The following is a 14,835-nucleotide window of genomic DNA, read 5'->3' on the forward strand; positions in this document are numbered from 1 at the left end:
AAAAGACAGAGGCAAAGGGAAATCAATGAAAATGTAATAAATAGAAAATTCGATTAATGTTTTGTAGTCGGGTATAGAATTTATTTCCCTTGTGAGACAGGATTTTTTTTAAAATTTTCACTCGTGCTTCGCACTCGTGAAAATATCAAAAAGTCCTGTCCCACTCGTAAAATAAATTCCATATCCAACTACAAAACATTAAATATCCACTATATATCTACTATACTATAAACGTTATGCTTATAGTGTAGTAGATATATATTTTTTAACAATTAAGCTGGGGAGAACCTATGGTATTTCCGGTGAAAAAACTACATTGGTTCAAGATCATTTCCTTTATATGTAAATAGTTTATATAACTATAAATAAATCTTTGATAAGTAACTTGCTTTCCCCTCGTTTTTAGTTTTCAATTAGTTTAGTTTTCAATTAGTTTTAATAGTCCAGATACTCTAGGCATTGTGTTATCTCCTCAAAACAGGGCTACATGAGATTGGTTGAGTTATTCTTCCTTGTTTTTCTTTTTCAAATTCTTTTCTGAGGCGTTCCTCGTACTCTTTTTCTCGTCGTTGTTTGGCACCGTCCTTCACAAAAAGTTCGCGACGAGCTTTGCCAGGGGTCTGCGAGTCTCTAGAACGGTAAAAACTATTGTTTTGCAAGGCCTGGCATGACGTCGCTCCGTTGGACATCGTTGTAGTCGCTTCTGTCCTCTGTAGTCGTGGATCTTGCCAATTCTGCTGATATGTCTGTGGAAACCAACTTTCATTTTGACCATTATTACCATACCTCCTCTGCATCTGACTCTTCCAGTAATTCTCCTCAAAATTTTTTCTTCGTATTTCTACCCTGTCTCTCCTACTGATAGCAAAATCATCAGGGTGGCTCCCCTCTTGAGAGGAAGACCGACCTGTCTCGATTTGTTGATTTCTGGAGTTAGTGTATTTTCTATGCATTTGATGTTTTGGATTGTGTTCCTCGTATGAATTTCCTCTACTCCGCCTGTTCATTTCAAAATCATCTGAGGAATAACAGTTTTGTGGTTTTTTTCTCTGAAAAGTCTGCAGTATTTCAATAGAATAAAACAGCAATCATGGAAGATTAAAACAATATTGAAAATTATTTACTGCATTTAAAATAAAATAGGGCAACGAGAGAGAGAGAGAGAGAGAGAGAGAGAGAGAGAGAGAGAGAGAGACTTACTTGATCCTTTATAGGGTTCTTTGGCAAGTCATCATAATTGTAACAGTGATTAAAATTACGTGGCCTTTTCGGTATTTTGTAATCTTTCCAATCGAATGGGGTGTCATTAATCAAATGACTTATATCAGACATCTGAAACGACCCATCATCATTGTTAAATTATATGTACAAAATTACACTTCGTTATACCTTTAAAAATTTGTTCCTATGTAATTTAATACTAATAAAATCTAACATTTCTAATGTTTTACTGAGCAGGCATAAAAAAAAAATCGATGTTTGACCGCGGAGTGAGATATTGGACCTGTCGATGAGATGTTGGACCGCTTACGTCACATAACTGGCGGGGTCAGCTGAATCTCATTTGCATTCGTTGATGATCGACATACATATATATAAAAAAAAAATAAAATAAATAAATAAAAGGTATAACAAAACATTTATTGACTGTGTTCTCGGGCAAAATGCGTTCTGTCGACCCCTCGAACCAAACTGTTTGCCTTCGGCCTAACGGCCTCAGGCAATCAGTTTGGTTCTTGGGTCCGACAAAACGCATGTTGTCCTCGAACCCAGTCAATAAATGTATACTATTATACCCTTCAATAAATTCTGCACCTTCTTGAATATAATTATTTAAAAAAAAAATCAAGTTAAAATGTTCTGAATAAAAACGACGTGCAGAAGGCCTAATCGAAAAAAGCCTCTAGAAACTGTGTCATCAACATATACGTTAGATGTCTCTCTTTGCAAGAGTAACAAAACAAATTAGCTTGTATTCACAAGGATGTGTCTAAGAAAGTAGATAAAATGCCTCCTAAGAGTCGAAATGATGTTAGCTGCAATAATGTATCCCTCTCCCTTTTTTTTTTTTTTTTTTTTTTGGGAGAGGGCTACAACTCCTAAGGATCTCCGTAATGGTGCAAGTGCGGGAGTGATTCACTCCCGCACGAATTTCGGCTTAAATTATCAGTAAATGGCTATTTAATTGACATTTCTTACCTGAACTCTAAAAATGTAGTTATGCAAAACATAAATCAATCCAAACATACACAGAACAATCCATATATCGGTTATTTTTCGTGTATGTCAACATCACAACTTGAATTTATCCGCCATGTTTACTGACCTTGATCGATTTTATTTTGGGACAGCCAATGAAACTAGGGATCTCTAGGGAGCGGATCTCTGTATGAATTACCTTATTTTAGGCATAAATATCGCTGTTTACGAAAAAATGTCACATGGAATAGTTTTATTTATAAATATTTAATGATGCCATACAGCATAATCATTTAGTAACCCCGAAAATCTACTTTAAAAAGTAATTTATAATTTTCAAGCGCAAGTCTCAGTGCATCACGCGAGAACTGTCATGGCTTCTGATGAGAGCGACTGGTAAACAAGCAGATTAATTTTATCTGGTTTTCGCGTTTAACGGGCTATGTTGTTGACAGTGAATAAAAATTTCGCCTTTTTAGAAGTAAGTTGAATGTAAAAACAATTTATTTTGCCTGCAGTCGCCCGTATTTAAAAAATATATTTGCACCATTACAGAGATGCTGTGGAATTGTAGCCCTCTCCAGAAAAAATCAGATAAAAAAAAATCGGAGAGGGCTACATTATTGCAGCTAAAATGATGTCAGTTTGTCAGCGTAGGAGGAACTCAAGCTTAACAGGTTACGATACGGATGTAAAATTCAACATCGCAACTGCATATAGCATGCAAGTTTGATCCAGCCTATGGTTACAAAACACCATTCTATAATTTCCGTTAAAATATATATTTTTTTCAATCTGCTTGTAACGTTCCGTAAAATTTTCTTTAGTTGTATCTGGAACCATTACATGTATTACGTTAGCGCCGAGCTAGTAATACATACATTTATTTCGAGAAGAATTTTTAGAAAAACCAGCAAACAAAATTAGACTCGAATGAATAATTACCATGTCCTTAGGCACAGAAACAGTCTCCGTCAAACTCTTTCTTTTCATTATTTTCTATGTATTTCCGTTAAGACGTACGAAATTGTAACCATGGAAAATAAACGTAACGTCATAAAATGGTTCGCAAAATTTTATCATTACATTACGTGAAATTTTGAACAATACTTTTAAAATCGAAGTATAATTTTTTTTATTTGTTCTCACTATGTAACATGAAATGAATAATGAAATTCTTCAAGGATGTGATGCCACCATTTCTTGAATCCATTTAATGTAATTCATAACTTTCGTGTAAGCTCCTGGGCTTTTCTCCTCTGGAAAACAATAATATTATATTGATTATTGGTATTGATTAATAAGGACAGGAATTATTCTTTGTTGATTGATAAAAAAGCTACTCGTATTGACAGTATGGATGTTATATGAGATTGCAATTCAAGTGAAATGAAAACAAGTAGTTTTACTGCACCTACCAGCACATCCATTTCCCCAAGACACGATTCCCTGGAGATCCCATTTTGTTCCTGACTTACAGACAAACGGACCACCACTGTCTCCCTTTATACAAAAATACGTAAATAAACATCAGGTACCAGCTGTACGAAATATAATGATCCAGTAAAAACTTCATAAAAAGGGGTTACTTTTTCTTGTAAGTTAAACGTCTTTTAAGGATGTCCGCTCCTTAGCTAGACTCTCAAAAGCTTTTATTAATTGAATTTTAAAGACATTTGCACCCTTTAGAAGTTTGTTTAAAAATACTTTTATAGAGAAATAAAAATTTCTTTAATCTTGCGTTGGATACCAATGTTTTATTAACATGAGAAATTGGAAGTGATCGGTAATATCTCAATGATATCACATGCTTTTGAGTACGTATTATATATCAAAAGAAGTTGATAAACAACATCAATATAAAACATACATTTTTTCCCGAATGCCTAGATATAGTTTTGTTTTATCCTTAATCAATTTTCAATTAAAAAAAATATATAGTTGGTTGAGATTTTCCCTATATAATATCATGAAATAAAACGATGAACTTTGAAGAAATAACATGGACAAATACTCATTACTTTGTGAATTCAGTGTCATTTATGATAGCATTTTTCATTTTTATAGAACCCGATGAAATTATATTTTAAAGCAACAAGTTTACGTGCAACTCAGCTCTATATACAGATGTTTATGCATTTTCGTTAACATCTTCATTTCGAACATTAGAAGCTCCGGAAATATTATTAATAATTTTTCTTTTAGTTGCATGTCTATTTTTTATGTATTCTATTCATACTCTGGCATTATCCATTGAATTACCTGGCAGGAATCTATACCGCCTTTATCATATCCAGCACATATCATATTGTCTGTGGCATCTCCGTCCAAGTAATCGGTACTATTACATTTGTCAAGGTTAACGACCGGTAACTGCGCTTGTTTAAGTAACCCGCCGCTACTGGTATCTAGAAAGATCAACGCGAGATGAACTGTTTGCATTTTTTATATCATGACTATATGCCAATGTATGATGGTGTTGTCAATAAATGAATTGAATTGAAGGAAGCTTACACTTTCAAAATCAAAGTTCTTTTTTTAAAAAACATTTTGAGGCCCTGTAACACTTCAAAATGCGATAAAGATGAAAAATGAACTAATACAATATTTATAATTTAAATGCAAATTGTTACTAAAATGTAATATTTTGTTAACATAATGATAATATATGGGGAAAATACCGAATAATATCATTATATAATATTAAAAATAAAGAAAAATTGTGTCATCAGTCAGAATATTCATTCTGTTCAGCACAACATAACATTATATTTGATACTGTATCAATATATATAAATAGAGCAGTATGTTAAAATCATTACACGTTAGCTGAACATTTTTGTTATCAAAAGAGCTAAAAAAAAATCTTGGTTAAGAAAATTCATATTTGATGGTATGTTCATCTCCAAACAAAATGCATTGCAGTAATTTTGTTCCATTTTGCATTGTTAGACCAGCACGCATCAATTTTAATGTCTTGATTCAAATGTTAAGGTGCAGAGATTATGATTTTAGCAGAACAAAACCTTGATATCTTACTTTTAGTATCTCCCCATCCAGTTACCATGCAGTTGGCGCCATCTCGCACCAATACGCTGGGAAGACAAACAGTGCTGACGTAATCATTGAGGGTGAAAGGTCGGTCCAGTTTAAATAGTGTAATATCATTATCAACTAGGTCTGGATCATAGCTCTCGTGCATCAGAATTTTGTCCACCCTTCTTATTTGTTCATGGGGATCCGTCTTTTTTTCGTGGTGTTTTCCAGCTTCTATGGTGAGATGGTCCGTGTTTCGATTGCTTAAAATTAACAACGTTTAAGAAAACTAAGCATGGTTTCCTTACTTTGCAAAAGAAATTGGTTTAACTTTATGAGTGTGAATACTCCATAAACATGCTACAATCAGAAGAGTCGCCTGATTTGCGAAGTTCATAGTGGACAGGTACCCTTGATGTTTCTCTTGCTATTATATATCTACATGTGTGGCTCTGGTTGGGAATTGGTATAGCAGAGATGTTATATTCTGATAAAGTTTTAACCACTTTCGATCAAAAACCGAAAATAAGCACCAATTTCTTTTTTTACATCGGTATTTCTTTGACAAGTACAGTGTTTATTGGGCTTTTTTTTAATTGTATACATTAACATCTAGTTTAAACACATGGAATGTTAATTTGGTAGAAGTACGAGTGTTATAGCATTACAAGACAGTACATTGGTGAGACACAAGGTAACTTTTCTATTTTTGAACTTCATTTCTTCAGCTAAACCTTTTCCAGTCGTAATTTGAATACAACACTCTCATAAAAACTTTAAGATTTTCAATTTGCTAATTATAAGTTTGTTTCTTTCATATTCCGTGCGCTTACTCTTCCACACAATGCGAGGCGGTGATGACCCACTGGGGGTGGATGATACTGCCCCCACAGCTGTGACTTCCGTAATGTTTCATGGAGATCTGCCAGGGCCAGCTGTTGGGGATGGCTTCTCTTCCTCCCACAATTCGAGTATTACCCTCCACTGGTTTAATCGCTGGTCGTCCACAAACACCATCATTACCTAGTTAATTTAAGAAGCAAAGACAATATGCTTATGGGAAATTGTTCTAAGACACCCCCCCCCCCTTCCTGGCACAACGTGCCTGCTGTAAACCAATATCACTCGCAACTGTCAGCCTAGAATCCATCTGCGACTTTTAATTTTTGCGATTTAGGGAATATTATAATTCAAAAATAAATACACCATTGCATAATTCGTTCACGACGAGAAATTAATATTCGCGAGTAAAATAAAGGTTGCATGATGGGTATTTCACACACGCGAATAAAAGTTGGTTTACAGTATCTACACAAATAGCTGTATGAAAGATCTTTATTTGAACGTTTTCAAATGTCGAGGTATGCTGCTCACCACAGACCAACTCATCAGATCCGTCCCCACAGTCGTCATGTCCGTTACAGACCTTGGTGTACGCAATACAGTGAGTGTCTCGGCATCTAAACTCGTCGTCATCACAGTACGCTAAAAGACACCATAAGATGGGTTAAAAGCTAAAGATTGAAATTACAATAAAATATGATTTAAAAAAAAAGATTTCTTAACCACTGACGTAATGGGTCGTGGATGGTGTAGGTCAGATTGAATCCGAAGCCACCACCAGACTCGTCCGTGATGAACTGCATGTACATGTGGTTAGACTCAGTTGTCATCTTTTCGGGGTACACCATGCCACAAACTTTGTCAATCAGTTTACCGTATGTATTTTTCCCATCGTACACTGCTAAGTAGTCATAGTCACAGTTCTCTGTACTCTCTGCCTCGAATGTCTGCAGAAGGGATTAAAGTGGGAATTGATAATTTGAAATGCCTGTCTTTACTGTTTAAGCTAAACTGAAACTTGTGGATTTAATTGGACAGACAACTGAGAAAGCGAAACAGAAATCTTCCAAAGAGTTAACAAAAAGTAGAAAAATGACGAAATGGAGATTGGGACACTGTAAGTAGAAGATAAAATGATAAGTACATTAAACCACAAGGTAATGACTTTTCCAGCAGGTGCGTTAATTTTCCATTGACAGTTTAAGTTATTAGGGTACTCTGTAACGCCGTCGTAAAGATCTGAGATAATTGTTCCTGTTTGCGCTGTGTATACTGTAGGAGTGCCACTACAAGCAGCTATATCCGTGATTTTGTGATCTGAAATTATAGATTTTATGGATAAATTATAGGTTGTATGTTGTTTGGTTGTTCATTTACTTTGAGAATTCCACAAAGTAAACCAACGGTTCTTAAGAATAGCCAACAATTTATCTTTACCATTAGGTCTCACTGCTGTAAAAACTGCCCTGAACCCAATGTCGTGATAGACTTTGTCACTAGTGAAGACAACCATCATATTGTTCGTCTTTGACCATTCTTCGTTAGGCAATCTGTTGCCGCAGATTGTGGCGATTAGACCATCAGAGAAACTAGGACCATCGAAGACTTTTAAGCTATCGTATTTGCACTCATGGGACATCTCCGTTCCAAAGTCTTTAAAGTGGAGCTTGATAATGTATCCCTCTGGACCAAAAATTCTCCAAACACATGTTGTGTTGTCTTTGTAGTGACCACTAGTATCAAACCCTGGGGTTTCTATTGTACCAGGTCCTGTGTAGTAGATGTCCTTATCGCAACCAAAAGGACCGGGATCAACCGTCGGATTAACATACGTGGGGTCAGCTTGGTAAAAGAAAAGTAAGTTTTGAAGAAAAGTAAGTATTGAAATTTCCACACCATTTCATCATATAATATAGGTTAAAAGGCGTATTCATTGATTTGTAACTTCAATATCCATACAAATACATTATAAACATCTTAGAAGAATATATATGGATTCTTAGTTAAGTTATGAAAACTACTGACGTTTTTATTTTTTGTTACAAATACTATGCAGACATACCATCCACAGCAGTCCATTTGATTTGGAAGCCGGCCTGTGATTCTCCTTCATCCGTGAAAAACCTGACGATTCCATGTGATCCTGGGATAATGACTGGAGGAGGGGCCTCAGTACCACAATACTCACCTGGTGGAGATAAAGATGCTATTAGGTTTGTTTGCTATTTGTCAAGAAATTACCCAAAGTTTGTCTGAAAAGATTAAACTTTACCAACAAAATGGCGTCCTCCACTTCCACTGTACACTGTGACGCGATCGTATTCACATATAACAGGCGTCTCACCGGGCTCCACATCAAATGTTTTGTTGAATTCAAGTCGAATATACTACAAAGAAAGACAAAGAAGGGAACTCTACAACTACATGCATTATGACTACTCTCTATTGCTTTTTCATTGCTCTACCAAGTTAAGATTAAGAATGACCAGATCTAACCTTTCCCGGAGGAACATTGATGTCCCAGTGACATTTAGATTCGTTGTTATATTCAATGGGATAATTCATCGAGCTGATGACACCTGATGTTCCGTTTTGTATAGAACTGCTGCCACACCCTGATATTCCTAAAATATGCATCTTTTGTTAAGCTGATAAATCTTATTTTCCACAAACTTAAATAAAATCGCAGTGCTTAGAAAATTTCTTTCCGTTTTTAAGACACCCCTTCTTGTCTGTTGTTAATGCATCTCTTTATTTCTATCCGTGTTTACTATTGAGCTATCTCTACAATCTGTTCAGGCATATCTATGTGATTGTTGTTAAGGTATCCCTACCTTTCTGCAATTGAGATCTCTATATACAATGTATCTGTTAAAACATTTCTACTTGTCTGTTATTAACTAGAACATCGCTTCTTGCCTGTTGTTTTAAGATATCTCAACCTGTCTGTTGTTGACATCTCTTCCTATCCTCTGTTGAGATATCTCTACCCACCTGTTTAGGCATTTAGATATTTTACCTTTTACCAGCTGAAATAAATAACTGCAGTTCTTAGAAGAAAAAAAATTCTCCCTTTTTAGGACCGTTCTACTTTTCTGTTGTTGACATCTCTTCCTGAGTTATTTAGATATCTCTATCAATATACTAAGACATCTCAAGTTATCTGCTGTTGAGATGTCTATCAATATGTGAGACATCTCTTACTGTCTGTTGTTGAGATATCTTTACCAGTATGTTAAGACATCTTTACCTTTCTGCTGTTGAAATACCTTTACCAATATGTTAAGACATCTCTACCTGTCTGCTGTTGAGACATTTCTACCTGTCTGCTGTTGAGATATTACTCAATAAATAAATAAATGAATAATTATAATGATAATAAATACCAATATGTTAAGACACAACACTCCTACCTGTTTGTAGTCCACAGCCCGCCTCGTCATCTCCCCCAGTACAATCAGGTTCACCATCACATAACCAGGTCTTGGAAATACATTTTTGATCCGCCACACAGGCATACTGATGATCCTCACAATTGTCTTGATAAAGAGACATGTTCAGTCAATGTCAGCATAATTACCAATGGGCTGTTGCTAACCTACATGTACTTTGATATTCTTCATTATTTTTCTTATATGTTATCATTTATACCAAACCATTCACTGGTCTTTCGAATTGAAATTCTCCGTTCTAAGTTGAGATATTGTTTGATTTTACATGTTCAACTAATGAAGTAAAGACTAACGATTTTCCCCATTTGTCGGTCTGTCGATTGCACAAATGTCTGGTACCTAACATTTCAATTTAGTAATTCGTATAGGACTGAATGCATTTCAATTATGCTTTGAACAAAGACGATTATGCACCGGTCCAGAGGCAAGTCTCTAAACATTGACTCTGTTCTAACGTTGACCATCATATTTATCCCAAAGAAATAAAGAATTTAAATATGATGAGCATATTTCATTACTGAAGTCTTTTTAGAAAATCAGCTGGGTAAGTACATTGGGCGATACGGGGACCGTATTATGATATCAGAAACATTTGTGTTCTACACACACAAATTTTACTAGCAATGTGAAATAGTGAGGGTTGACTAGCTGTGCGAGAAAATTCAATAATTTGGATTTAGGGGGGCTTTAGCGATGTATGATATGATGCCCTTACTTGTAGCAATTTTGCAGTTATTGCCTTCGTCTGAATTATCCCCACAATCATCTTCTTGGTCACAGATTAAACTCTTCTGAACACATCTGTGGTTCTGACACATAAAGAACGAATGTCCACATCCGGCTGTTCAATAAACAGAGATTATCTATTAATGAACATTCAATGACTTAAAAAACTCAGCCTTTTAATGACTAGTAAAACAAGCATTCTGAGAGTATTGCATTAGCAATACTTGTCCCCTACCGGCAAGTGTAATCTGGTTCCCGTTAAGAATTGAAAATGCCATAATTCCGTCAAAAATTAATAAAGCGGGACGAAATGCAAACTTGATCTATAACTAATCAAGGTAAAACTACATACCAAAAATCAGCTCAATATCTACAAGCGTTTAGAAGAAAATTGCGGAAAACCCTTAAAAATTGAAAAGGCCGTAATTCCGTCAAAAATCAATGAAGCGGAACGAAATGCAAACTTGATCTGTAACTCATCAAGATACAATCACATGCCAAAAATCAGCTCAATATCTGCAAGCGTTTAGGAAAAAAGTGCGGAAAACCAAGTGGGACAGACTGACAGAGGGACAGACAGACAGACAGACAGACGGACAGACAGACAGACAGACGGACGGACAGACTCAGAGGAAACCTATAGTCCCCTCCGGTTTCACCGGTAGGGGACTAACAAGTGTAATCTGGTTCCGTTCCCGTTAAGAATTGAAAATGCCATAATTCCGTCAAAAATTAATGAAGCGGGACGAAATGCAAACTTGATCTATAACTAATCAAGGTAAAGCCACATACCAAAAATCAGCTCAATATCTACAAGCGTTTAGAAGAAAATTGCGGAAAACCCTTAAAAATTGAAAAGGCCGTAATTCCGTCAAAAATCAATGAAGCGGAACGAAATACAAACTTGATCTGTAACTCATCAAGATACACTCACATACCAAAAATCAGCTCAATATCTACAAGCGCTTAGGAAAAAAGTGCGGAAAACCAAGGGGGACAGACTGACAGACAGACAGAGGGACAGACAGACAGACGGACGGACAGACTCAGAGGAAACCTATAGTCCCCTCCGGTTTCACCGGTAGGGGACTAATAATAATAATCTCGTTAATTGATAACAATCTTTTATAACTTGCGATTCAAGGTGAAAGGAAACATTTATTAACATTTGCATGGAATTTGAAACAATATATGGATTTCATTTTGTACAAATTAATTACTTAGAACCTCTACCTGAAGCTTGTTGAAATGTATATTTAAATCTGAAACCAGTAAACTGGTTGCTATCGTCTGAGTGGAACTCCAGATAAAGAGACCGAGATGACGACACAACTTCAACGTCACTTCCTCCACAAAATTTTCCGATTAGTTTAGCGGATTTTGAGTTACCGTCGTAGATGTTCAGATAGTCATAATCACAACTGTAACAGAGTAAGTATCACTCTAATAGAATAATTGTGGTTGGATAGTGTTTCGAAAACGAAATAACGAAGAGCACCACCGAAACAAAGATAAATGGTAATGTATGGAAGGACTTACGGTAGGTAAACTAGCACTTAAAATCTTACAATTCATCAAATGTAATTTGTTAAAATTTTATTTCTGACTCGAAAGTCAAACTTTGGCAAAAACATTACTTTGCATCTGGTTCTAGATCAAAATGGATGGAAGACAACCGGATCACGTGACCAGCACTAGCTCGAATTCTCCAATGGCAGTTGCTATTACGCTGATAATGGTTATGATTGTTGAAGTGTGAATGTGATGTGATTTCTCCTGTATGACGATTTAAATATGATGGACCTCCACATCCAGAATGCCCTGAATCTGAATTGAATCAAGATTGGTTATTCTTTTTATTCTGTAAATAATAAAGAAATTTGAATGCGTATTCAACGAACTGGGAAAAGGGGACACAGGTTATACAATATAAACTAATTTTTCTAAACAACCAAATGGCGCGTTACCAGAATTCAATTATTTGAATTTGCCTGGCTTCGCAGATAAATGTAAAATCCACGAAAAAGTGCCAGCTTACTAGCCCGCTACATGGAGAGTTAATTAGTCTCGCAATCAAGTAAAAATGGACACATCTATGTCACAGACTCAAGACAATACCACTAAAACAATCCCTAATTGAATATAATAGATATCATGGAAATGAAATGCATGCAAATTATCATAAAAGTAATTATTGCAACCCTTCTATGTGGGTATGAACTATGAAATTACTCAACACAGAAAACGCTGATATATCTAGCTTAGAACCCTAACATTCCACAGAAATATACCATAAAAGTTCCTGTTTCTAACGTTCTGAATTTGTTCAGGCTTTTATCAATTTAACTAATCAATTTGTTATATTTTTTTTATAATCTTTCTAACAGGTTTATTGACTCAAATTTTAACTCACTCGGTGTATAGTTTTCTCAAAGAACAATACACATTTTTATTACAATTAAGAAGAATATAAAACTTCAAATAAGTTATTGTTATGGACATTGTAGTGAAACGTAAAGATAATTAAAAGTAATCATGCTCAGTAAAATGTAATGTTCTTCCGTAAAAATTAGAAAGTTATGTATTTTTTAAAGTATTTCACCACTGATGTGAATAATTACGGAAGCTTATTGATGCCAGTTTAAAATACTTTTTGCTTATACGTACAAGATACTTAGTCGTACGTACGAGATAATAAGTCGTACGTACAAGACAATAAGTCGTAATTTCGAGATATATGTTTCCTACGAGATACCAAGTCGTAAGAACGACATAAGTCGTAATTATGAGATAATAAGTCGTAAAAACGACATAAAGTAAGTCGTACAACGAAATAATAAGTTGTACGAACGACATAATAAGTCGAAATATCGAAAAAAAAATAAGTCGTAATAACGAGATACTAAGTCGTACGTACGACATATTAAGTCGAATAAAGAGAAATACATGTATAAGTCATAATTGCGAAATAAAAAATCGTTATGACGACATATTCTTAGTTGTAATATCGAGATAATGAATAGTTATAACGACATAATAAGTTGTAATGACGATCGAAATTCTAAGTCTTTATAACTAGATACTAATTTAAGTCGTACGTACGAGATACTAAGTCATACATACGAGATAATTTGTCGATATTGATATTACCAAGTCGTACATTTGCCATAATAAGTTGTTATAACGAGATTACTCTCCTTCTTCGCATATACACACACAAACACGCTATTTTCACGTTTGTTATCATGTTTTGTAAAATATATAAAATATCATACTTGTCATTATCCTTATTTTCCTGGCCAAAGAATTTCTGAGCTGGATTTTTTGAGCGGATATTGACACCATCACCGCCGAATCCCACCCCTATCCACATTTTCCTTGATAGACCTTTGAATTTTTATTATTTAAATGAATTCTTTTGTTAAAAAGTTTGATATTCTTTCCCATTTCTAATATACTCGATCATTAACACAAGTTACAGAGAATAGCTCTTAATCATCCAGTAAATCAGATATAACAGAAAGATCATCTCGTTTATCTTGGAAAAATTCACTTAAACTACTTTGCCACGCATGGTCACCGATTTTGATGAAACTTTACCCTTTATTACAACTTGACACGAAAAACATATATCGAGTAAAATGTGGTTGTTATGTGTCTTGGTTGCTATGGTAACAGCCGGAAAAGTTTGAAAAATTGAAATTTTCAGTTACTTTGAATCTTTATTGAGCCTTAATAACGACTATTAAAAACAAACAAACCATTCTCACAAAATCATGACACCTTGTTGCCACTTAAGCTAATTTAGAATATATCTCTAAGTAAGTGGTAATCATGGGTACATGTGGAATACATTTTAAATGCAGAACAGAAAAAATGCTGAAAAATGCTCAATATTCACTAATGATAGGTGTATCATGATCAAACTCGATCAACAACTCAAGAAAAACAATAAAAATAGTTGTCCTAAGCAATAAGGTATTGGCATATTTTTCTAAAAAAAAAAAAAAACAACAACAAAACAAAACAAAACATTGTAACACAGTGGAGCCATACAAAATTTGTTGCTAAGTTTTGGTTAATGCCACTATCCAAGGAAATACATGGAAATTCAAAACTGGCAAATGTACATCGTTAAGACCTTGTAACAGATAACATAAGAAAAAAAATGGGAATTACTGCTACTTTGCTGTGTAACCATGGAAACAACGTACAGTGGTTTAAAGTTTTGAATTTTTTTCGTTGCTTTAGAAATATAGTTACCATTTTATCAAGAAACATATGACTCACCTTGAATAGTTCTTATCTGATAGAACTAAAGTTGAATATCATATATTGATGAAGAAAATGACACTGTTGCAATGGTTACCAAGAAGGGAAAATGTTCAGTTTTGTTCCTTTAAAGCAATATTAAACCCCATGTGGTAGCTATTTGCGTCCAGTTAGAGATTGTGTGGAAGTCAGAATAGAAAATCAGGTTAGTTGTTCATAAATATCAATCATAAAAGTTTTGGGAATATACATGCAAGGGTAAAATATCCATGGAAGCAAAATATTTTTCAGCTTGTTATATATATTT

General features: G+C 34.8%; 2 protein-coding genes across 2 annotated transcripts; both read right to left on the bottom strand.

The window, feature by feature from the left end:
* Nucleotides 1-320: 320 nt before the first annotated feature.
* LOC133184747 (uncharacterized) lies at nucleotides 321-3,198 on the bottom strand. Its single transcript, XM_061319818.1, has 3 exons — nucleotides 3,145-3,198; nucleotides 1,201-1,332; nucleotides 321-1,058 (listed from the first exon to the last, which is right to left on the bottom strand). Exons 1-3 carry the CDS (start codon nucleotides 3,190-3,192, stop codon nucleotides 465-467), a joined length of 774 nt encoding a protein of 257 aa, XP_061175802.1. The 5' UTR covers nucleotides 3,193-3,198; the 3' UTR covers nucleotides 321-464.
* A 134-nt stretch (nucleotides 3,199-3,332) lies between these two features.
* LOC133184442 (ovochymase-like) lies at nucleotides 3,333-11,610 on the bottom strand. The gene is made up of 15 exons (XM_061319525.1): nucleotides 11,490-11,610; nucleotides 10,246-10,371; nucleotides 9,492-9,617; nucleotides 8,575-8,702; nucleotides 8,346-8,465; nucleotides 8,141-8,261; nucleotides 7,516-7,920; nucleotides 7,223-7,395; nucleotides 6,809-7,025; nucleotides 6,610-6,720; nucleotides 6,069-6,258; nucleotides 5,239-5,498; nucleotides 4,462-4,607; nucleotides 3,618-3,702; nucleotides 3,333-3,458 (listed from the first exon to the last, which is right to left on the bottom strand). The coding sequence occupies exons 2-15, from the start codon at nucleotides 10,346-10,348 to the stop codon at nucleotides 3,379-3,381; spliced, it is 2,265 nt and encodes a 754-aa protein (XP_061175509.1). The 5' UTR covers nucleotides 10,349-10,371; nucleotides 11,490-11,610; the 3' UTR covers nucleotides 3,333-3,378.
* Nucleotides 11,611-14,835: the final 3,225 nt, after the last annotated feature.

Source organism: Saccostrea echinata, unplaced genomic scaffold (genome assembly GCF_033153115.1).
Source record: "Saccostrea echinata isolate AGI-Se365-2 ecotype Australia unplaced genomic scaffold, CSIRO_AGI_Sech_v1 ptg000010l, whole genome shotgun sequence".
Taxonomy (NCBI): Eukaryota; Metazoa; Mollusca; class Bivalvia; order Ostreida; family Ostreidae; genus Saccostrea; species Saccostrea echinata.